Source organism: Truncatella angustata, assembly GCF_020726525.1.
Source record: "Truncatella angustata strain MPI-SDFR-AT-0073 chromosome Unknown BKA67scaffold_4, whole genome shotgun sequence".
In the NCBI taxonomy this organism is placed as follows: Eukaryota; Fungi; Ascomycota; class Sordariomycetes; order Amphisphaeriales; family Sporocadaceae; genus Truncatella; species Truncatella angustata.
The window spans coordinates 749,536-770,885 of NW_025763384.1; the positions used below are offsets into that span (position 1 = coordinate 749,536).

Sequence of the window (21,350 nt, forward strand, 5' to 3'; positions counted from 1 at the left end):
AGATCCAAAATACAATCTAAGCATCCATGACTCAGTGATACTTCAGTCCAATGGGGTTCTAAACTAACAAGTATAATAAGCTTTATACACGATGTATAATGTGACCCACATCAGCTTTGTGTAATAGAAAATGTGGGCGTATGAATAGCTTCCTCCTAGAAGTGTACAAATGCCTCGCTATCTCGAACGAGCACCCACAGCAGGGACCATTGTCATACCCTTTGTTGACCACACCGTTGCCACGATCATATTCCGTTAGATCTATTTGCTATTCGATTCGTAACCATGGCTCTTTAAGCTAATGGCCAGGGAAGAATACGCAGTACTTTATGGTTGTGTCACTAATTGCGAGCATTAAAATATGATTCATAACTGGCAAGTACTATATCAGAGTGAGCCAATGATGCTAATTGCTATTAGCTTAAGACAACTCCAGTACAGATGGGAATGCGTAACTAAAACTCGTATCTTGTTATATGGAAATAGCAGTGTCAGGTCTCGATCATAAATACCATGAGTGTGGAATGGCTTCTCCATTCATTTCTTTCCGTACAGTTTGGGCGACAAATAGATCTATTCAGCGCTATCGTACGAAGGAGAAGAAGGGATTCTTCCCCTCGTACGTGGTCTATAGATAGGGGTTTGGGGTTCACCCGCACGGCTGCTGGCTGCCGACAGCCACATCGTGGCTGTGGTGGCTTACTGCCAGCACGCCGGTGACTACCTATACTACGTAGTCAACCGTCGTACGAGACCGCGAATAGTATATTCCAACAATGAGAGATTGGCAAAAATGCTAAAGTTATCATCGTCGATATCCTGATGGTCGTTAACGGTGATAGTAGGACGTTAAGTGGAGAGGTCTAGAACACAACCCTAGCTCTTCGTGTGAATCTTCCCGGCCTTTCCCATATGAACAGTTACGCCATGTAGACACAGTCGAATTTAGCAAAATTATATCAATTACTCTCACTGTGAGATGAGACTCTTCAACCCGGTGAGCTAAATGAGAGCCAAGGCCGGATTTTGATGAGCGCATGGGGCGCAATACCAGCGTTGACCAGGAGCCTAATCATTCGGGCTTTGATCGTCTCATCCGCTGTAAAGACATTGTCGTCCTCCGGCTTATACGCTTACTTGATCATAGTAACCACTTTTTACTAGACAAATAATACCAAATCAGGTCTCCTACACGGATTCTTAGCGAGACACCAGCATACTAAGTCGATTAGTTGTCCGTCGACATTCTTTCTTATCAGAGCCTTCTTCTCAGTGCACAGTTCGATGCCGTCAGCTGTAAATGAACTACCAGTGCGGTCATAGTTTGGAAATGTCTTCTGTACTGCCAAGCTACTTGTTTTCAAGACGGTTTGTGACGGCGCAGTCTCGGGAGGATTTGGGTGATTATGTTTGATAAGGTGCTGCATAACCTATAGCCTAAAAACCGTCGCTAGTTGTTCGCCTCTCAGTGTCATAAATCATGTTGCGGCTGTTATCTTGCAACTAGCATCGCTACTTCACGAATATTTCGCGCATGTGCGTTCTCCAAATATCTAAAACACTCCCCGACTTACACCTCCGGCTCATCACTCAATATAACAGTTTCTTGACCTGTCTCAATATATGTTAACGAGCCGAAATCAACTAGCTTGAAGATAGGTGTGGTTTCATGCTTAGGATGCTGAATATCAGGGAGCAGAGCTCTTATAACAACGTTTTCGTCCCTTATATTGTTATATGCGCGATTATCCAGCCTTGAGCTCGTTGGACTTTCAATGGCCGTTGTCTTGGTGTCAAACTCTGGTAACGCGTGGAAAGATATTTCAACAATAGATCTCGCCACTGTGCATATGGACTAGGTACATACTGTCCTAAGTAAATCCAAAAAGTAACTGGTAAACTTATAACACATGAAAATCCCTTAGAATATACAGTTTTGAAATTTAATACGTGTCCATTCCTCCTCGTTCTCGTAATATTTCAACAATACCCAGCTGCCCATACCGTGTTTGATAGCGTCCTTTCCGAGTTTCCTTCTTAAGGGATCGCCTCGAAAGTTCCAAGCTAGGCACAAGAGACGTAAACAAATGCGCACTTTCTGTGGCAATATCGTTAGTGTTCAGCATGGAATCAGCTGGCATCGGTCGTTGTCTGAGAGTTACGTACCCGCAATACACCCACTTCATGATCGCATTCCTTTTTCCAGTTACGGTTGAAGTCATCCGAGTCGGCAAGTGAAGTGTCGTCCGGGTAGATCATGTAGATATACTTCTTGGCCATCCCTTGATTCAGGATGCCTCTGAATGTATAGTGGCTGCCAACGAAATATTACTGGAGGATATCCAGCCTCTCACCATCTATACCGGCCATGGCTACTAGAGAATTCTTTGTTTGTAAAATGTAGTGAGCTTGTCACATCCAGAAACTTGAAGCTGAGGTTCCGAACTGTGTGTAGTAAGTAGCCAGAACATATACTATATCAGTAGTTGATAAATTCAAAGTCCAAAATTTGGTCATGCGCGAGAGCAATGGTGTATAGTCACGTTATTAAGACCCCCTGATAATTACCAGATAATTATTGATCTGGGCCCCTCATTAACAAAGGTCTTATTACACCAACAAGATAGTTAATCTTAACAACAGCACCTAGAATCTGCCAAGAATCTAAATTACTAAGAAGAATCACAACGGGTACCGGAATAAGTTGTGATTTCGTTGCCATATATACCTGTCTGCTCTTTAGAGCATATCACTGTGATTAAATACTGATCGGATCACGTCAGCCCGTAACCTGAATGACTATATAAGAATAATACTAGTACCTACATGGGGCTTTTGACCTTGCACAGTTTCCTACACCTCCACTTCATGTAGCTGGTGCAGCTATACTAGTGTCACTCAAGAGACCTGTCATCCGCCGCCTAATGGCACGATCAGACTCCTCGTCTCTTCCACCATAGTATGCCTAATCTCAGTTCTTCACATATTCTTGAGCAATAAAGGCCAACTCCACCAGGACCGGCCTCTTCTTAGGGTCACTAGAAGGGTACCAACGGACCAGCTAAACAAGGTCGGGTTTGACACTGGCTGCGATCAGATTCTGATACTGGTCCCAGAACTGTACACAGTTCAAAGCAAACGAGTTACTGTTCACCGTGATCACAACCTCAGAACCGGCTTCCGGGTCAAAATCGAGCTGGAGCAATACGTGCTTCAGCGAAACCTATACAACATGTGAACGGCATTAGCCATTTGGACCATGTTCCTTGTTTTGTTTCGCATATGTGGAGGAGACATCAACTCACTTTCGCTATAACACTGAGAATGTATTCGCATGCCTCAGGCGCGTCTGCCGTTGAGGCCATTATGGGACCTTAGAATTGGCATATTGCGCAGATCATAGAAGGCCATCTCGATGCAAATCCTCAGTACTGCATCGCTTGAAATTATTATGACTTCATAACTACAACTATACGTAAGGAAACTTACAACACATGAAGAATCTCCATAGTATGCAATCCTGGAACATTTTCTCTGCTTCTAAGTTGATTGCTCTTTGTATCAGGTCGCTGAGAGTGCCATTGGCAGCATATTCCATAAATATGCAGGGCGCTCATGCCGTGCTCCTGTACAATATCGACCGGATCTTTTGTCATCGGAGCTGCCGTCAAGATAAGCGTTTTGATGGTGTGAGGCATGCCTCAGAGTGTTCACAAGTAGAGTCAGTCGACGGCTGTTCTCTACAAATGGCTTGGCTTTTAATACAGGCGTACTTACTTGTACCCGTCGAGAGTCTGAGTATAGTGATTGCACTTCATCGGGCGGATCGTCATCACCATCAGCGCCTCAATCATTGCCACTAGTATCTTGGAGACAAATCTTGAGTGCAAATCTTTTTGTCCTTTGCCTGGTTGGTATGTGACTCTGTTAGCCCCTGCACCAAGCACCGCTTCCAAGATGTACTCAAGCGGGCGGAATATTGCTGAATTATATCGTGTGTGTCCCGTCAAAGATATCATCATTCATGACGTATAATCTTCAAATTGCATTAACAAGGAGGATACACTTCCTGATCTGTCATTTCTCCTAGACTAGCCTGGAACCATGAGCACCACGGGCGGTTGTACGAGAAGGACAAAGAATATTTCTCATCGTGGAAAACCAAATGCATACAAGCACTACATATGTAAAAATGCAGTATGTTTCTCTCATGATAGTACAATCTCTACTCAGGGTGGCGCGGGTTGCAGGAGCGCCTCAACGAAGTTTCAATTCTTTCGGTAGATTTGACCACTTCGTTCGTTGGAGAACCTGTATCTATCTGATGTTAACATATATGTCACACGCATCTTAGTCTCCATCTTCCAGGCTGAAGTACTGATAAATTTCTTACCACTGCATGCACAATATTTTAGACTGTAGAATTGGTCTCTCCTATATTATGTGTGCCGCTAAATGACAATCTCATCCTATTCCACAACATAAATGGCATTTAACGAATCACGAACCCCTTGGCTACCTGGCTACATTCTAGAACTCTCACTCGATCGCCGTTCATGATACCGGGAACCATGAAATCTAGCTTCATGATAGTGACAAGGAGAACCTAACGTAAGTCATGCCATTTCGTGATATATCCAAGTTATTACGACCAGAAACAAACAGCAAACTCGGCGCCGGATCAACCACCAGGAATACAGGAAACTGGTGTGGGCCATCCAGAACTGTAGTTCATCTACCTCGCCTAAGCACCGGATTACTTGCGAGGCTCTCCGGGCTTCTCAGTATGATGCGGCATCATTGCGGACCACGGTCGCGTTTCCGTAACTATACACATAACATAGTCAATATGCATATGAACCCCCCCCTACCCTAGCGTCTGAAGAGGGGTCTGTTGGGAATTGTTTCTAGTCGTTCTATGGTAAGCGCGCGTACCTGTGTTAATTAATGCGACTGCACTGCAAATTTAACCCTCACGAAGGGCATTGCATATTGTCCAGTCTGGGCCCTGCAACATAATATCTAGTCGCCAGAGAACGTCAACGACGCCCGTCACATCAGCGGCAATCATATGAATATGGTAGGCATCGCTTTCACATACACCATGTCCGAAATTTTCTACACCCAAGACGTTGCAATCGGTTGAGATGACGTGAAAGAAGCCCTGGCTCTGAGCCCGTGCCCGCAACATATGGCCAGCTGCGTGAAATATATTCTCTATAGACGAGCAGTCCCCCCATTCTATATGCTCTGTATAGTAGTTGAAGCCATGCAACATCTCTAAAGCCCGAAGGCCAGCAGGATGCACACCTCTCATAGACCACACATATCTAGCTCGCCATGTCTAGGATCACATGGGCATTCTGCGCATTTCGGACTCGGACCAGTAGAGTCGCATGTTTTCCGCACCCAGGGTCTTGACCTCCTGGTCCAAGTGAGTCCAGAGCACCTCGGCCCAGCCCTCCATCCTCTCCTTCAACCTCCCGAGATCGAACTCCTGCCTCCCGGCCTGCACATCCCTGAGGTACTCCTCGAGCCCGTCCATGCCCTTGTGGATCTGCCTGTGCTGCCTCAAAAGCTCGGCGGCGCCGTTGCCCTTGCCGGCCTTGAACTCGGGCATCTTGCGGGCGAGGACGGGGAAGATGTGGGTCTCCTCGATGTTGTGGTGGACCTCGAGGTGCCTGAGGAACTGCAGGCCCTCGTTGACGAAGGCCTTGAGGGACATGCCGGCCGGGCGGCGGCCCGTGGTGCAGGCCGTCCACAGCAGGTTCCAGGTCGCGCGGAAGTGGTTGTGGAAGAGCTCCATGTGCTCGGCCATGTGGTTGTAGATGCGGAACTCGGCCGGGGTCAAGGGCGGGAGCTTGGGCTTGGTCGTCTCCTCCTCCGCTGCTGCTGCTGTTGTTGTTGCTGCTGCTACGTCCTTCAAGGAAGAAGATTCCGTTGTCGTTGTCCCCGTCGCCGTCTTCTGCTGTTCGGAGCATGGTGGTGCGGGTGCGTTGGGGCTTGCTGGCGCCGCCGTTGCTGCTGTCGACATGGCTGCTGAGCGTCTCTGTGACAGTCTGCCTGCTCGTGTCTGCACTCTGGCGCCAGAAGTCGTTATAGTTGCTGAGCCAAATGGAACGAATGGCTGAGTCGTAAAACGGGATCTCACGGCAACGAGAGCGGATCGAGCGGTTCTACGCAGAAAGGGCATATGTATTGATATATGATCGATGGAGAAGGAAAAGCACAAGAATACGAGTTCAAGGAACCTTTTGCAAGAATATCTGCGAAACCATTTTGCTAGGTTGGTTGACTTGGGGGGGAGGACGTTAGTCTCAAATCTCTGAATAAGTCAGCTATTGCAAAGCAATTTGGGTGCCGACGGTTCGCCCAAGAGAAAAAAACAAAAAAGGGTTCGCGGTCCCGCGCGGGTTCATGGTGGCGGGTTTGTGGTGGGGTGGGGTTGTAATCCGTAGCCCAGCCAGCGACTGAAGAAACTTGCATTTGCAAGCATTAGACTGAAGTTAGCCACTTATTTTCTATGAGCATGTGCAAGTGCAGCAGATCTTCAATGTTTGATACCTGAATATGTTCTACCAGGTTATCTGTAATCTTGGGTGACCTACCCGTTCTGGTCGAAATTCATTGGTGTTCGAAGACGACGCTCTTGTGACATACTAATTCTGATACAGGATGCATGATACTTGAACTGATCGATATTTTAACTCGAAAGAATGCTCAATTTCTCTCTATTCATGACCGTCCGTCCCAGGTGGACTGGCATAAACATGATGCCGGTACACCTTTGTTTTGCGAAAATGAAACCTACTCCATATGCATTAATTACAGAACCGAGAGACCCAGACAACGCGATTTAGCCCCTAACTGCAGCACCCAGTGCACCACCGGTGAACTGCGTGCCACCAGCTTGTCGTGGAGGACCTCCTGTCCTTGCACCTCCTCTGCCACCTCCACGACCTCCTCCACGGCCACCACGGTTGTTCTGCCCTCTCCTATCGAAGGCATTGGCCGTACCTTGTGTGCGTTGCTCCAGCGTCCGCTCATTGGTCTCAATGAGCGCAGCAGCCTTGTCCGACAGGGTGAGGGCCAAGCTCTGGAGGCGAGAAAGCTCAACACCCTTGCGGAAGATAACTGTTGCTGTGACTTGGTCGAGAGCGGCGGCGAGCTCCTCGTGGCTGATCATCTTGCTGACAAGAGCGGCAACCTTGCGGTCCTCAAGCTCGAACATGGCGGCCAAGGTGCCGACAGCAAGGGTGTCGTAGAAGGGGGCGTAGGTGAAGAGGTATGTACGGAGACCCTCCTCCTGGATCTGCTTCGAGAGCATGGTCTTGATGTTCTCGGTATCTGGCATAAGCTCCCAGATCTTGATGTCATGGATGAAGTTGATAGCCTTCTTCCACTCGCCAGCAGCCAAAGCCCTCGATGCTTGCATGACGTGGTCTCGGGTGTTCTCGGGAGGACCAGTAAAGATTTGGCGCTCGTGGTACTCAAGCATGCGACGGTAGGTCTTGCTGATGACTCGCTTCTTGACATCAGGCGAGGAACCAGTCTGTGCCAGAAGCGGGATCTCGAGCAGCATGCTGCAAGTAAGGTATACACACTCGAGCAGCTCGAGGTTGATGTGCATGTGGAAGGGTAGTTGTCTTTGCTTCTCCAGTCTCTCCTGCTCGGGAGAGACTTGGGCAAAGCGCTGGATCATCACACCCTGAGCCAGGAGCTCCTTTTGTCTACCGCTACCACAGATCTCTTGCAGTGTGTTCTGAGCATCGTAGACCAAGCCCTTGCGGAAGGCGCAGAGACCGACCTGCACAAGGGTTCTGTTGTAGAGAATCTGAGTCAAAACATCGAAGCTGTTGATCGTCTCCTGCAAATGCGACATGAGCATCATATCACGTGCCTTGTAGTAATCATCGTGCAGAGCAGCGAAGTAGATCTGGCACAACATAGCACGGGCACGAATAATACCCTCGCTGTTGGCAAAGAGGTAGTTGCAGAGGATGTTGAGGAGCTTGTCGGCCTCTGTGGTCTCGGATTGCTGTGTGATGCTTGAAGCGGCGCTGGTAGGTGCCGACTTCCACGCGTTTTCTTCCAGAATCTTGACGACCTGAGCGGGCTTGAAGTAGACATGCTCTAGACGACGCATCACGATACGGTTGATGCTGTCTTGGGGCACCTCGAGTGAGGCATCCTTGCGGAGGTGCTCGTAGTAGAGCTGACCACGGAAAATGACGTTGTAGAGGGCGCCCTCATCTGATAGACGCTCAATGTACTCGGAGGTGTGGGGGTCGATGATTTGCAGAGATCGCGTGAGCTCGTCATCTAATCGCTCAACATAGGAGACAATGGATCCAGGCACTTTCAGATATTTCTCGCCTGGCTGGATCTGGGGTTGCTTGTCATCGTCCTCCCACTCTTCAGCACCCTCAACCACGATGTGATCCTCGTTCTTGGTTAGCACATTGTAGAGCGTCTGGATGTCCTTCTCGGCGGCCTTCCATTGCTCCACGGGCATCGAGTTGGAAGGGCCAGTGCTGAGATCGAATCTCGCGGAGATAAGAACCAACAGGACCTTGAGCTGTTGGTAAGGAGTGGCAGCAACTTCGTAGAGTTTCTCCATGATCTTGATCTGTTCGGTACGGTCGGTGTTCTTCTTTCCTCTCGACTCTAGGATGGCGCGGAGGTGCTTGGGAATACTCTCGGGGGTGAACTGGAGAGTCTTTCCACCCTTGCCGACGGTAGCAAACTCGCCCTCGCCCTCGCCCTCCTCGCCGGTGGGCTCGGTGTAGATCTCGGCGGCCTTGGCCTTCTTGGACTTTGGCTTGGGGGCCTCGTCCTCAGACTTCATGAACTCATCCTCGTCAGCCTTGAAGGCATCGACCTGAGTCTGGAAGTCCTTGGAGATCTTCCTGATCTTTTGCTTGACTGCGTTGAGACCACGGGCGTTGGTTGCGTTCATCTTCTTGGGAGTGACCTTCTGCTTGGAGATGGTCTCGTTCATGAAGTCCTCAAGCTCCACGACGGCCTTGATGTAGACCTTGGGGGGCTTGCTGCTGTCGCCGATCTTGGAGGCATGTCGGTTGAGCTTGTCGAATTCTAAATCAAGAAGAGTTAGTGGTGCGCGTGCTTGTGGATTGGGATTGGACTGGATGGGTGTGGTGTTCTTCTCGTACCGGTCGAAATGGAACCCCAATCATTGATCTTTTGACCGTTCTCAATCGCCTTGATGATGGCTTCGAGCTCCTGGAATCGCTTGTCCTTGGCGCTCTTGACCGTCTTGACTCTCTCGTCGTCGCTGTCTTCGCTTTCCGAGGACTCGCCACGCAAGAAACGGGATGCACCAGTCTTGCCGCCCTCGTCCTCGTCGCTGGAATCGTCGTCCGAGTCATCTTCGTCGTCCTCTTCGGATTCGTCCTCGTCGGAGCTCGCCTTCTTGTCCTGTGCTTCCTCCTCTTCAGAGTAGAGTTCCTCCTCGTCGGAGCTGCTCTCGCTGGAGCTGTCGCCACCGCCAGTGAAAAATCGAGACATGTTGGGTGGTGCTGTATCACTGAATCGAACCAAATCAAAAGTGATGAGTGGGTTTGAGAGATGCAGTTGCGCGTGGCTTCGTGGTGAGTCAACGAAGGATCGATGGACCTGCCCGGCTGGATAGTAGTGAGACCCGAACGCGATTTCCAGGCTCTGACTGGGGGAGGGGTCAAAGGGCAGTTTTCGAAATTTTGGTGAATTTTGGTGGGGCAGTGGGCAACAGTGGGCGATAGGACAGGATTTGATTCCTGATCTCTTGGGGCTAGTGCTGGGAGGGAGAAAAAAAAAGGGAAAAACAAAAGAACATACAAAAAGGCGCCCAGCTGCAAAACACCGTAAATGTAAATGTAAATGAATGCGTCACGCAAGGGATGCAAACGAGTCAAAGTCAAAATTGAGGCACAGTCTATGGGCAAATCTTTCCACCTCGGACAATATGATCGTTGAAGTCACCCAGAGGCACACGTTCTCCTTTGGATATGCTGCCCTGTGTGTGAGTACCGAGTAGAATGTGAGAGCTTCATGACTGCATGGATCGTTGGTGCCAGCTGTCAAACTTGTGCCCCACTGCCAACCATGAATTCTCCTCCGCCGTGTTACATAGGAGACTCGAGAGACACGGAAATAATTTAACATGTAATCGTCGCCACAGGAACCAAGTTGCACGGATAGAATCAACTTTCATTCGACAAAAGAGCACCTTGTTTGCTTGCCTGGGAACATACGAAGAGTGCGCTGGTAAACCAGCATCAGATAATCCCCAGGGTATCAATTGTGCCTATTGAAGCTCTCCTTCTAGAGCAGTAAAACTCCAAACCCACATGTTAATACAGCTCAGCCCAATCGTCGTAGGCCATAATCTATATGGTCGTCCATATGCAGAACAAAAACGGTCTTCGTTCTTCTCTTGGCAACCGCCCCTCAAACGCCCTGAAATGCACAATTATGTAGAGTGTTGGTGATTACGTGGTCGGTTTCTTCTCCTTCATATCAAGCCAGTCAGGGTGGTCTCGAGCTCGCCAGGCCTTGATGTCTTTTGGCTGTGCTTGTCGACTCTTCTTTGCCTGTCCAAAGACCTTGCTGGTCTCGTCGCTGTTGTAAAGAGTCTTGAAGTCTTGCATTTCATTTGCAGCATTTTCAACCGACTTTCGAAAGGAAACGAGGGCGTCTTGTTCTACAAATGGCCAGGCTTAGATACATATGCTCCCGCCGTCTTTTCGAGGGTCACGTACGGGTAGTTTGTCTTGAAGTCAGAGGCTCGAGCATGCGCGGGACCGTCGTGCGGAGCTCTCGGCACTGGCAAGGCGGTAGCATTAGAATGCGTTCGAATCATGTGCTAGGTGCAGAGGGAAGGTTTGGCGAGATGAGATAGGATCGTGAGTGAGCGGATCTTACCTTGATATGCAGCATCTTCAGCTGCTCAAGAGCGTCTTGTATTTGTTCTTCGCTCCATTCATCTGGCTCGCCCTGGGGGCTTGTACTATTTGCTTTTGGAGCCGCAGCGTCTGCCGCCATCGTTGCAACGCTTTCTGATTGTCTAATCGCAGAAGGGTTAGGTGGTCAGTCAGAGCAAGGAAATCATCTCTTGCACGGATACGAGTTATGTAGGGTTGGGACAGGAGTTGCGGGTGCCGCTCATTGGGATGTATTGTCTCAGCTTCATCAGCCTTCCTTACATGAGACTAGATTAATGACCGACAATGGCGGGGATTATCATCTACCTAACCTTAGCTACCGGTATGTCGATAAGGATAAAGAAGGGCCCTCAAGCAGGCTTCTACTGCTCTACTGGCCCATGTGTATGTAGTAGGGATCTGTACCAAGTGTGCGCTAGCGAGGCAGTGGGAGAGCGCTAACTTCTGTACTGCTAGTATGTACTATGTACTGTATGTAACGAAGCCGCAACCTTGGCTTTCTCGCAGTGATGTGATGTGATGGCCTGTCTCGGGCCGCTGCTTCCTGTGCCTAATCCCGACGGCGCTGGATTATTTCAAGCACCGAGCGGGAACTGTGTGGTCGGGCCGTGCGATTTGTGTTTCTGACGTTCTTCTCCCCTCCAGCTCAAAGTTCTTCCCCCCTAAAACACGTTACAAGCGCCTTCACAGTAAGAATTCCCATATCTCAACGGCGCCCACGGCACTTTGAGCCAGGAACCAGCTGCACCTTGCACATCCGTCCTCCAAACCAAAACTTACGGGACCCTGGGGCACTTAATAGCATTCGCGGTACGCCATAATAAAAGCCCCCCACGACGTCACAGCGACAACCCAGCTACGAGCGAGAAGCCTCCACCACTCCCCCGTACAGCAGTACAGTATTCAGTTTTCGAATACCGGGAACTGTATTGGACTGTGTGTGCCGTTTGCCAATCATCGTACTAGAAACCAACACAACCCAAACCCCGTTTCCCCCAGTTCCCCTGAAAACACCGTCACAATTTCGCTCCAAACCCCCCTCCAGCCCACGGCGGCCGTCGGTGGCCATGCGGCACTGACGAATGGCACTCCTGGTGTCGCCGTCAACGGGCATCACGGCATCCAGCATACGCCTGTCCCTGTTCCCACCCCGACACCCTCGCGCATCGTCCCTCCTGGCACCCTCGACAGCCCGGGCACACTTGCGCCCCCGCCCGAGGGCATCTACCGCACATTCGAAGACCTGCTCACGGCAGTCCAGCGCGTGGCCAAGGACCAAGGTTATGGAGTAGTCAAGCTGCGAGCAAGCAACTACCGCGATGGCAAGCCCACACGATACGACCTGGTGTGTGACAGAGGTGGCGTCAAGTACAACAGCACGGCCAAGAAGCGGAATCCTAGCACGCGCAAGGTCGACTGCCCCTGGCGGGCAAAAGCCGTATGCGAGGTTTCCCTGCAAAACCAGTGGCGATTTGCAGTTCAGGACAGCAGACACAACCACGAGGCTCGGGTTCCCGCTGCACCTCCGGGACAAGAAAACACGCCCATCGCCCAGAGCATCCGAAGCTTGACAAACAAGCTTGATCGCATTGGACATGACATGTCACAAGGCATGGGACGTATAGCGCAACAGATGGACAACATTGAGAAGAGACTCGGTGACATTGAACAGAGGGTGATCAACATGGATGCGCGAATGTCCGGTATGGAGCAAAGAGATGGCGAGATGGGCGTTCTTGCCGACAATATCACCATGGAAAATGGAATGCTTGGCCAGAGTGTGATGTAGGACAACGCGCAACGTCCACCTGCTCTCCACGACGCCCCAGGTGCTTACGCACGCCAGGAGCCGGTGGTTTATCCGCAACCTCCTTCATCCTGTCAAGCGGCCCCTACGTCGCCTTCGCCAAACGGCGACAATTATTACGATGAATTGCCGTGAGTCTTGAGATGAGATATCTTCGTCATCAGGTGGATTCATATCCCTCTAGAGCACAACCCACTGGGGCGGTATTGCGTTTCTACACCTACGAGGCTGCTCTGGCAAGTCATCCCAATCCTTAGCAAGTCAAAAACAAGAAAATCACTTTGTCATTTATGAGGAGAAAAGGCGTTAGGTATTGTCAGTGTGTTTTGCGACTGAAAACTAGGTTCAGAGGAGTATGGGGTATGGTAATGGAATGTACAGGGTTTGATATCCGGATGTTGCGGAGTTGGTTTTATTTTTACACCTATACCTGATCGCGGCGGCTTGTGTCTTTTGATCAAGAGATGGTTCGCCTTCCAAAACTACTATGTCCCGAAAAAATCGGTTGCATTACTGGCATTAATTGTTTTGGGAAATGACTGGTTTTGTAACGGCCAGCGTTGTTATACCTAAGCATTGTCTCCTGCTCATTCGAGTTGAGATTGCTAGATACCACCCCAATGTCAACTGTATATGTACTAATTTACCTGGGTTGAGCAGCATGCCGCTTTAATCATCTAGTGGTTGCAAGTAAATTAATATTTGTGGCATCGTTCTGAAAATAGGCAATACGCCCAGGAATTTAGACCCGCAGATTATAACAGCACATGCAGTCCAGCTGCCGCGACCGTCATGAGATGTATCATCATTGAACGTCCTCCACCTCGGATACCACCACTGTTTGGTATATCGACATGATCACCGTTACAACTGTAGTTCCCCGGAAACACGCCATGTCTCCTCAACTCGTCAATCGGCTCGCAATGGAAAGTCGAGGCGGATGATGTGATGTTGAAGTTCTTTACCACCCGCGACCCACTCGATTCCGCATTTTTGGGCGTGGTATACTGATGTGTATCGATCAGGGGTTGACTAAAAATAAGAGGAGGGCATGTCAGCTGCTGAGCCTCAAACCTTTTTTTGATTGCTTCTCCAGACCCCGCAGAGATGGCTTACAAGAACGCAATGTGTATGATCCCATCCAGCACTACCGAGTCCAGGTTCTCACTCGGCCACACCCAGCTCAGCATGTCCGTGCTGTTCCATTCGACGCTGCGGATGGTCGTCATGTTAAACTTTTCGTTGTTCCCAATGCTGATCTGCTTCAGCTGCGAAAACAACCGCGTCTGCGCGTTCTCGTCGGCTGGGAACAGCACCTCTGTTAGATCCTCGTTGTTCCAGACGTCGAGGCTTTGGACACTCGAGAACAGCAACGGAAGCTCGGTAATCCCGGTGTCGTGCACGGCAAGATTACCGACGACAATACCGCCATTCGAGGCGCCCCAGCGCAGTTCGCCGATCCTTGAGATATCGAGATATGATACCAAGCCTGAGTTTGTGTCGTCGCTGGTGGTTGTACCGTCTAGTTGCAAGACCAGTTGTTTGTTTCCTGTTACTGAGACCTTGTTGGCCTGCGCGATACCAAGCTTGAGGTAGTATAGCTGTCTAACATTTGAGATGGTCAAGTTCCCGACAGAACTCAACGCGCTCAGGTTGAGCGTATCGAGGCTGTCCAGATCGTGGACGGAGAATTGCCCTTTAACTTCCCCGAGGGCGGGAAACGATAAGTTTTGCAGCCCGCTCAAATTTGCAATGTTGACGTCGCCATCTACGAGCTCAAGTGTTGAACTCGAGATCCTCGTCGTGGTTTCTTCGTCGCATCCGAGTGCCGAACAGCTCTCTACTTGCAACTCGCCTCGAATGACTTGCACACCATCTAGCTCTATGTCGCCACCAGCACCGGCGCCGATTGATACGGAGGCTTCGATAGTCGCGCACGCACTCGCCAGTGAACTGGCATCGCCGGAGTTCGCAATAGTTATTGTGGTCGTCGCGGATCCATCACCGCAATCGGATGCTGCTGCCACGATTTCTGCGAGTGTTAGAAGTTGAGGCTTATTCAATTTCCTCGAATCTGCAGATGGCTTCCTGGGATAGCCGACTTCACACTACAAAAAAATCGGGCCGTGTACCCAGGGTGGCTTACCGAAGAGGAGTAGCAATTGCTGCGCCGCAGGAGCGAGCAGTCGCGGCTTTTTCATCGTCTCAAATTGTCATGTCTCAAGCCAATCTAGAGTAAAAGAATCTACCGCAGAACCAAGAGACCAAAACACGAAAAAGGACAGAATGAGGGAAAAGAGGAAATCAAGCCTCGTCCTACAGTGCACCCATCCATCCTTCATCTAGGCGGGCAGCCTTCTCGGGCCGTGATCTAGTATGGACATCGTTCCTCCGCGGTCTTCCTGCCTGACTTTGTGGATTGTGCTAGGCGGTGCACTTGCTACTTACAAGATAGCCCCCATCTGCGATGTGCCGCTCGAGGTTCTGGTCCATCTTTTTCCTGTTTCTCTCGTCTCTTCTGCACTTTTGCGGCATGGCAATGCTGGTGACCGGGGTCAAAGGACGGCTACACGCGCCGCTATTCGCTGCTGTGCCCCCCGATTGGATGTGCAGCACCATGTCCAACGTTACAGCGAGAGAGAACCAACGGTTTATCTTGCATGTAGAGACAGGGATGTTAGAATTGTGAGGCCAATCCAAACCACGAAAGGTCGTTCCGACAATTCGTCCTTGCGACCTTGGAATTGTTGCGCGAGTTAGCCGACATTTAGACACCCATGGTGACTATCCTGATCTAAAGATCAGAAGGAGAAGGTGGCCGGAAAGCTTGATAGAGTTGATCAGGAGTGCCCGCACGGAGCCAGAAGAAATGTCACGAGGCAGCGAGGGCGGCTCAGTGCAGATTGGTGTAAATGAGCGAGGAGTATGGACTAGATTGCGTCAAATCAATCCTTTCGCTCACTGCGAATGGTTTTCAAAGCACATACTTTTTCTGATTCTATGGATAGGAGGCAGCTTTTACACTATTGACTACATAGTCACAGCGACGATTCCGGATATACTTGACGATTTATACAAATTTAATGCACTCTACGCCGGTCACTCTTATCTGAATAGAAGCCTTGGAAGTATTCTTGGCGCCTGGCTAAATGACAAGTTGAAGGACCACGACTATAAGTGGATGACACGAAGTATTGGCTGGGCCATCGACAATGTCACTGGAGACGATATGGAACAATTCTCGATCGAAAGGGTGAGATCAAGAGGATGCTACATCCTCCTGTTCCTCAATACATCGATTTTGGTGAGCTATGCCTGGGAACTCCACTTCGGTGCCCATGTGGGAGTCTTCCTGGCCATGTAATGCTTGATGACCCGCTTGGGGACGTCATTCTACTTCACCTACAACATCCTGCTCGTTGACACATATCCTGAGTGCCCTAGCACCGCCGCTTGTCGCTGCGAGTATCGTACGATGCTCCATGGGTGCTATTGGAATTTCTATCACACAGCCACTTCTCAATGTCACGTCAAGGTGCCTCTTCTTCACATTGCTAGGCATTTGGAGTGGTAGTTTTGGCACTCTGGCTGTCTAGCTCTTGAAGCAATATGGCATACGTTGGAGGAAAGCTCGGATGGATCCAAAGAGCGTTCAGTAAATACTGATTTACAATAACAGCATTTGCATAAGTAGCTTGAGCCGTGGATATTTAGTATCTCCTTCCGTTGGTACGTTAGACCAGAACATTTTTGGTGTGAACAACGTGCAGAGTCCGATATAACGGTATTGTCAGCGAAACCGACCACATAGTTAATTGCAAATCCTGAAACCAACAAAGTCCAGGCAGGGCCTTTTCTGGAGGCTGTAGGATGGCTGGCGTTAGGACTTTCAGGCTGTGAAGCACTGTGATTTATGCGCAATCCTGGTGTGTCACAGCCGTGGCCCGGCCCGACCTGGTCTTATTGGCTTACAAACGTTGCATATTTGTAGACCCATGTATGAACCGCTGGCTGTGCCTCGTGAAGCCTACAGGAGGCCACCTAGGCCCTTGCCATTATTTACAGATGTTGCAAGGCTCTACGCGGCGGGAGGGGCGCTGGAATACCAGATACCTGTAAAGGTTTATGCAGGTCTATAACAAAGCCGTGGTCACCCGCAAAGTAAATGGCACATATACTTGCGTTTTATATTGTTTGTCCCCAATCATTCCTAGTTGCAACTATACTCGAGTATATACTCCCTTCGGTATTCAGAATCATGACGAGAAAGGTATGTCGGTTTAGAAGTTCGTGCATTTGCAATCTTCCTCTAATGTCCTGTTTCAGTCGGGTTCTCAACCCGGCACAAGGCAATCCAGCTCCAGTGCATCCATCACAACAGCGCTTACCCCGTCGACTGAAAGCGAAAAAAGCTACGACTTCCCTCACGAAGAATCTAGAACCGGACATGATTCAGGAAGTTTTGCTGCGGATAGAGCGGGTCTCCATCCATCCTCGACTTTGACCGAAGGAAGCCAAGATGCAGCATTGGCCGATGGAATTGGTAAAATACACTTATCCAGCGCGGGCGGGAACTTCGGTGTGTCCGAGTTACAATCGGCCATCGATGATTTGGCATCATCTACGAGCACCCCAAGGGGATCGCACCGATGTGAGACCCCAGATTCGTCGGAGCATTTGTCTCCCCCACCGCGCCCAACTGCGCGAAGACGGTCTAGTCCGCGGACGAGGCAGCCGCCTCATGTAGTCGAGGAGGAAGAACCTCCGCAAGATCGATTTCATGAACCGGGGCTCCAGAAAGCTTTATCGGAGACTAAAGACCGAGTGATACAACTCAAGGCTGTTCTGGGGAGCAGTGAATTACATGTTCAGCCGGATTCTACGGTGCAGCGACTCTATGAGAAGACCTCTTCATTGTCTGATTTCAGTAAACCGTTTGAGAGAACTGTTGCATTCGTAGGAGACTCTGGTGTTGGTAAGTCATATGCAAGTTTCGTCCTGGACTGCGACTAAGACTGCGCCAAAGGCAAGAGCAGTCTGCTCAACTCACTGCTAGATTTCCGTGCACTTGCACGCACAGTAAGCACTCCAGATTCTATTCCAAGAATTATATACTAACAATATTAACAGAGCAACGGCGGTGTAGCTTGTACATGCATTGCCACGGAGTATCACTATCATGACCGCGACGACTTCGCTATCGAAGTGGACATCTTTAGCAGTGACGAGCTTGACGAGATGCTTCAAGACATGTTACAAGCTTTCCGCCACTATGAGTTTTACGGGGATGAGATGGCTGGGGATGAAAAGGTGGAATGCGAGCAGCGAAACAGGATTGCTTGGTACACATTCCAGTCCATGTTCGGGAATCACTTGATGAACCGCAGTCAAATGCTCACAGATGACTCTGAGGAAGCAGTTCTGGCAACCTTGCGTTCGTGGGCGCACGAGAATGCTGCTGAAATATTCGAAGGTCGCCGGGTGCTGGCTTCGCTGGCAGAATGTTCGGGTTGTCTTGTTGAACTCACTTCTGACCCAGCCACTCCCACTGAAAGGGCTGTGTGGCCGTTTGTGAAGCGGCTCAGGTGAGAATTTATCGGCTATGATCACTACAGTTGATGCTTACATGATACAGCGTGTTTTTGAAAGCGCATGTTTTGAGCAAAGGTCTAATATTTGCTGATCTTCCTGGTAAGCTTTTATGAAAGTAAAGCAATGCATATGGTATCATGTTAATGATTCGTATTTTAGGACTTCGAGACTTGAACACTGCCAGGCGGAACATTACCGAGCGATACATTCTCGGTTGCGACGAAGTTTTTGCAATAGCAGCAATCGGCCGCGCCGCAAGCGACGAAGGTGTCAAATGTGTTATTGATCTTGCCAAAAGAGCTAGTCTGTCCAACGTCGGCATTGTTTGTACGAAGTCTGATGTGTGTACCCGGAAGCACCATTAAACACGCGTTTCGCTGACAGGAGATAGGACATCAAACCCAATGAAGCCCTCACAGATTCAAAGGGAAAGACAGCTGCTCATATACGACAACTGATGGACAACGTTGACTCAAGCGAAGAGCAGCTCAAGCAAGTAGAGGAAGAATTAAGAGATTATGATGAAGACGACTTGAGCGACGAGGAAAGAGATATAGCCCGTGAGCTTTCAAGGGACCTGGCACGACTCTCGTGAGTACATCTCTCAACTTGTGACATGTTGAAGTCATCCCACCCTACCTCATATGACTGGTGTACTACCTCATGTACATCGCCAAATTGTCATTTGTCTTTGAATTACCTCCATGTTTCGGCATATGTGGAATTGTATTAACGGTGTACGCCTCTAGGAGAGAAACAAACAACAAGAAGTTTGAGTAAGTCCAAGCTAGAAAACCGTTCGAAGTTTGGTACTCACAATGCAACAATAGACTCAAACGATACATTATCCAGATGCGTAATCGCAAAGTGATTTTTAGTCTACGACAAAACTATCAGCATCTGGTCCCAGACCATGGCCTCAAAGTATTCTGCGTCAGTAATGACGATTATTGGTTGACAAGGAACTCACCACGGGACGAAGCCATGCCATTGCTCCAACTCAGTGGCATCATCTCATTGCGTAAGCACTGCATATCGATTGTCTCAGAGGGCCAATATCAAAGCGCCATCAAGTACATTCGGCATGACGTTGCGGCTCTGTTCAGCGACATAGAGCTTTGGGTTCGATCGGGTGCGCCAAGTTTGGATGCCGAGCGAAAACAAGAGATTAGAGAAGCTGTCGACGTTGTTGAGCGCTGTCTGAGAAACGTAAGAATGTCGGTGGAAATATCAATTTGTCGCAAAGACTAAGTTCGCTTCAAACTAGGCTCTCGTGGGACGCCCCTCTCACCTAAGAAGTTTTGTTCCATCTGCGAGGGTAACTTTCGAGGAAATGATTCAAAAACACCAAAGTATGTAGTCCACATCAACTTAATATGTTCGGACCAAGAACTTATCATTACGAAAAGGGGACGTCGCTGAATGGAGTCGGGCCGCGAGAGACGCTGCAGTTAATTGGTCCGAGGTAAGTTCAATTATATCATTTTCCCACCGTACAGAGGTTGTTAACCAATTTGGTAGTGGCATCACGGTATGTTCAAGCGTGGCGCTCCCAGCAGAACTTGCTGACATGAGAAGGTACATACGCGGCCTTTTGCCGAAATTACGGGGACCATTGCACCCGTGCCGTCGGCTCACGAAACTGGAATGAAGAGGCTACAAAGACGATGGTCCGTGATCTGACTCACCCCTGGCAGATCTTGATGGAAAAAATCCATGACGGTGAACAAACCTTTATGGCCTCACTTGAAGGAACAATACAATCGATGGTTCATCATCTTGGTACAGCGCTGCCTATTATGTGATTTCATTTTAAGTATACACTAACCTTTCACAGAGACAAATATCCAAAATTCGCCAGAACTGTCCGACACCCTCATTGATGCCATGATGTCGCGTCAGGATCTAATAAGAGATGAGCTTGAGAAGATTACAGAGGAATTGGCATCAAACCTAGCGTAAGGCTTCCATTAATTAATTGGAGATGAAGATTTGTAGTCTCACGGGTAATAGGACTTTGAAGACGGATGTATTTTCCGGTATCCGCACCTCCTTCGTCGGGAAAGCCATGGAATTGGCATACAGAGGGTGCAACATGGAGTCTGGTATCAACACCTGTCACAAAATTTTCATGACACCATACTGACTTGGCCAGGTACCGGCAGTCACAGTCGGCGAAAAGCCATCGTGAATCGCCATATTTCTCAAGAGGCGCTCTTCGATGGTATCCTGAGGGAAACGACAACCCATTTCCGGGCATCCGTTACAAGATGCGAGACCGAGGTTAGACGGGTTCTTCGAGAGCAGTTAGGAGAATTCAAGGCCACATGGGATATCGTGCGCAATGAGAACGCCGCCACGGAAGGCGAGCAAGACCCGGGCTTTCGTCAGCGTGTGGAAAGTACACTTCAAGTAAGCCAGGAAACAATGCGAGGGATTGAGTCAGTGCCGGAGATCCATGAAAATTAATTAACATCGAGGTCTTGGCAATCTCAAAAACTAAGATCGTATAGTCTGCTTTAACTAGTCACACTAACTCGTTTCTAAAACCTCGACAAAAATAGTTTTATTTTCGGAAGTTGGAGAAGTTATCCTGGTTCTTATAGAATAGTGATGGGAAAATTATAGCAGACCTATAAATTAAGGGACAAAATAATGAAGTGTATGTGCTTCCTTAAACTTCGGGAAGTGTGCGAGTATATCATCTGCCTATAGTTGCGCGAATGTACTATTCATATAGCGAAGAGGTGTCTGTATAGGAGTATGAGACCAGCAAACCCGCAATTTGAGTCGTACAAAGAATTAAATCCCTGGCCTATCGGGTTGACGCAGAAGCTTCAAGCCTCAAAATAGCGTCAGATTCTCTCGTGCGGCATTCGTGAAGGATGCCGGCAAATCGAAAGACACGTTCATGAGAATTCCAGGAAATTGAATTATGCTTATAAGAGAAGCACTGACCTTCATGACACAACAGACACTGGATTATTCATCGTGGTGCAGGTGTGCAG

The 21,350-nt window shown here is 49.2% G+C and overlaps 7 protein-coding genes across 7 annotated transcripts; 2 read left to right on the plus strand and 5 right to left on the minus strand.

Annotated features, from left to right (window-relative positions):
- Positions 1-989: 989 nt before the first annotated feature.
- Positions 990-2,370, minus strand: BKA67DRAFT_535268 (uncharacterized protein; the record flags this gene model as incomplete). The annotated part of the gene is made up of 6 exons (XM_046099989.1): positions 990-1,132; positions 1,193-1,305; positions 1,575-1,842; positions 2,005-2,098; positions 2,167-2,297; positions 2,355-2,370. The coding sequence occupies 6 exons, from the start codon at positions 2,368-2,370 to the stop codon at positions 990-992; spliced, it is 765 nt and encodes a 254-aa protein (XP_045958192.1).
- Positions 2,371-5,350: 2,980 nt separating this feature from the next.
- BKA67DRAFT_535269 (uncharacterized protein) lies at positions 5,351-6,034 on the minus strand (the record flags this gene model as incomplete). Its single annotated transcript, XM_046099990.1, has 1 exon — positions 5,351-6,034. The coding sequence occupies one exon, from the start codon at positions 6,032-6,034 to the stop codon at positions 5,351-5,353; it is 684 nt and encodes a 227-aa protein (XP_045958193.1).
- A 514-nt stretch (positions 6,035-6,548) lies between these two features.
- BKA67DRAFT_563648 (eukaryotic translation initiation factor 3 subunit 8) lies at positions 6,549-10,011 on the minus strand. Its single transcript, XM_046102671.1, has 2 exons — positions 9,174-10,011; positions 6,549-9,096 (listed from the first exon to the last, which is right to left on the minus strand). The coding sequence occupies exons 1-2, from the start codon at positions 9,526-9,528 to the stop codon at positions 6,857-6,859; spliced, it is 2,595 nt and encodes an 864-aa protein (XP_045958194.1). The 5' UTR covers positions 9,529-10,011; the 3' UTR covers positions 6,549-6,856.
- A 28-nt stretch (positions 10,012-10,039) lies between these two features.
- Positions 10,040-11,470, minus strand: BKA67DRAFT_563653 (uncharacterized protein). Its single transcript, XM_046102672.1, has 4 exons — positions 11,349-11,470; positions 10,924-11,245; positions 10,761-10,824; positions 10,040-10,702 (listed from the first exon to the last, which is right to left on the minus strand). The coding sequence occupies exons 2-4, from the start codon at positions 11,041-11,043 to the stop codon at positions 10,491-10,493; spliced, it is 396 nt and encodes a 131-aa protein (XP_045958195.1). The 5' UTR covers positions 11,044-11,245; positions 11,349-11,470; the 3' UTR covers positions 10,040-10,490.
- Positions 11,471-13,022: 1,552 nt separating this feature from the next.
- On the minus strand, positions 13,023-15,084 carry BKA67DRAFT_264860 (uncharacterized protein). Its single transcript, XM_046095839.1, has 3 exons — positions 14,897-15,084; positions 13,867-14,782; positions 13,023-13,782 (listed from the first exon to the last, which is right to left on the minus strand). The coding sequence occupies exons 1-3, from the start codon at positions 14,949-14,951 to the stop codon at positions 13,506-13,508; spliced, it is 1,248 nt and encodes a 415-aa protein (XP_045958196.1). The 5' UTR covers positions 14,952-15,084; the 3' UTR covers positions 13,023-13,505.
- Positions 15,085-15,494: 410 nt separating this feature from the next.
- Positions 15,495-16,205, plus strand: BKA67DRAFT_264865 (uncharacterized protein). The gene has a single exon (XM_046095840.1). The coding sequence runs from the start codon at positions 15,620-15,622 to the stop codon at positions 16,112-16,114; it is 495 nt and encodes a 164-aa protein (XP_045958197.1). The 5' UTR covers positions 15,495-15,619; the 3' UTR covers positions 16,115-16,205.
- A 562-nt stretch (positions 16,206-16,767) lies between these two features.
- BKA67DRAFT_563660 (uncharacterized protein) lies at positions 16,768-21,009 on the plus strand. The gene is made up of 16 exons (XM_046102673.1): positions 16,768-17,020; positions 17,077-17,725; positions 17,777-17,829; positions 17,881-18,335; positions 18,386-18,441; positions 18,502-18,683; positions 18,734-18,933; positions 19,092-19,118; positions 19,173-19,551; positions 19,610-19,694; positions 19,752-19,807; positions 19,864-19,873; positions 19,921-20,124; positions 20,180-20,300; positions 20,356-20,447; positions 20,498-21,009. Exons 1-16 carry the CDS (start codon positions 16,916-16,918, stop codon positions 20,809-20,811), a joined length of 2,988 nt encoding a protein of 995 aa, XP_045958198.1. The 5' UTR covers positions 16,768-16,915; the 3' UTR covers positions 20,812-21,009.
- The last annotated feature ends 341 nt before the right edge of the window (positions 21,010-21,350 follow it).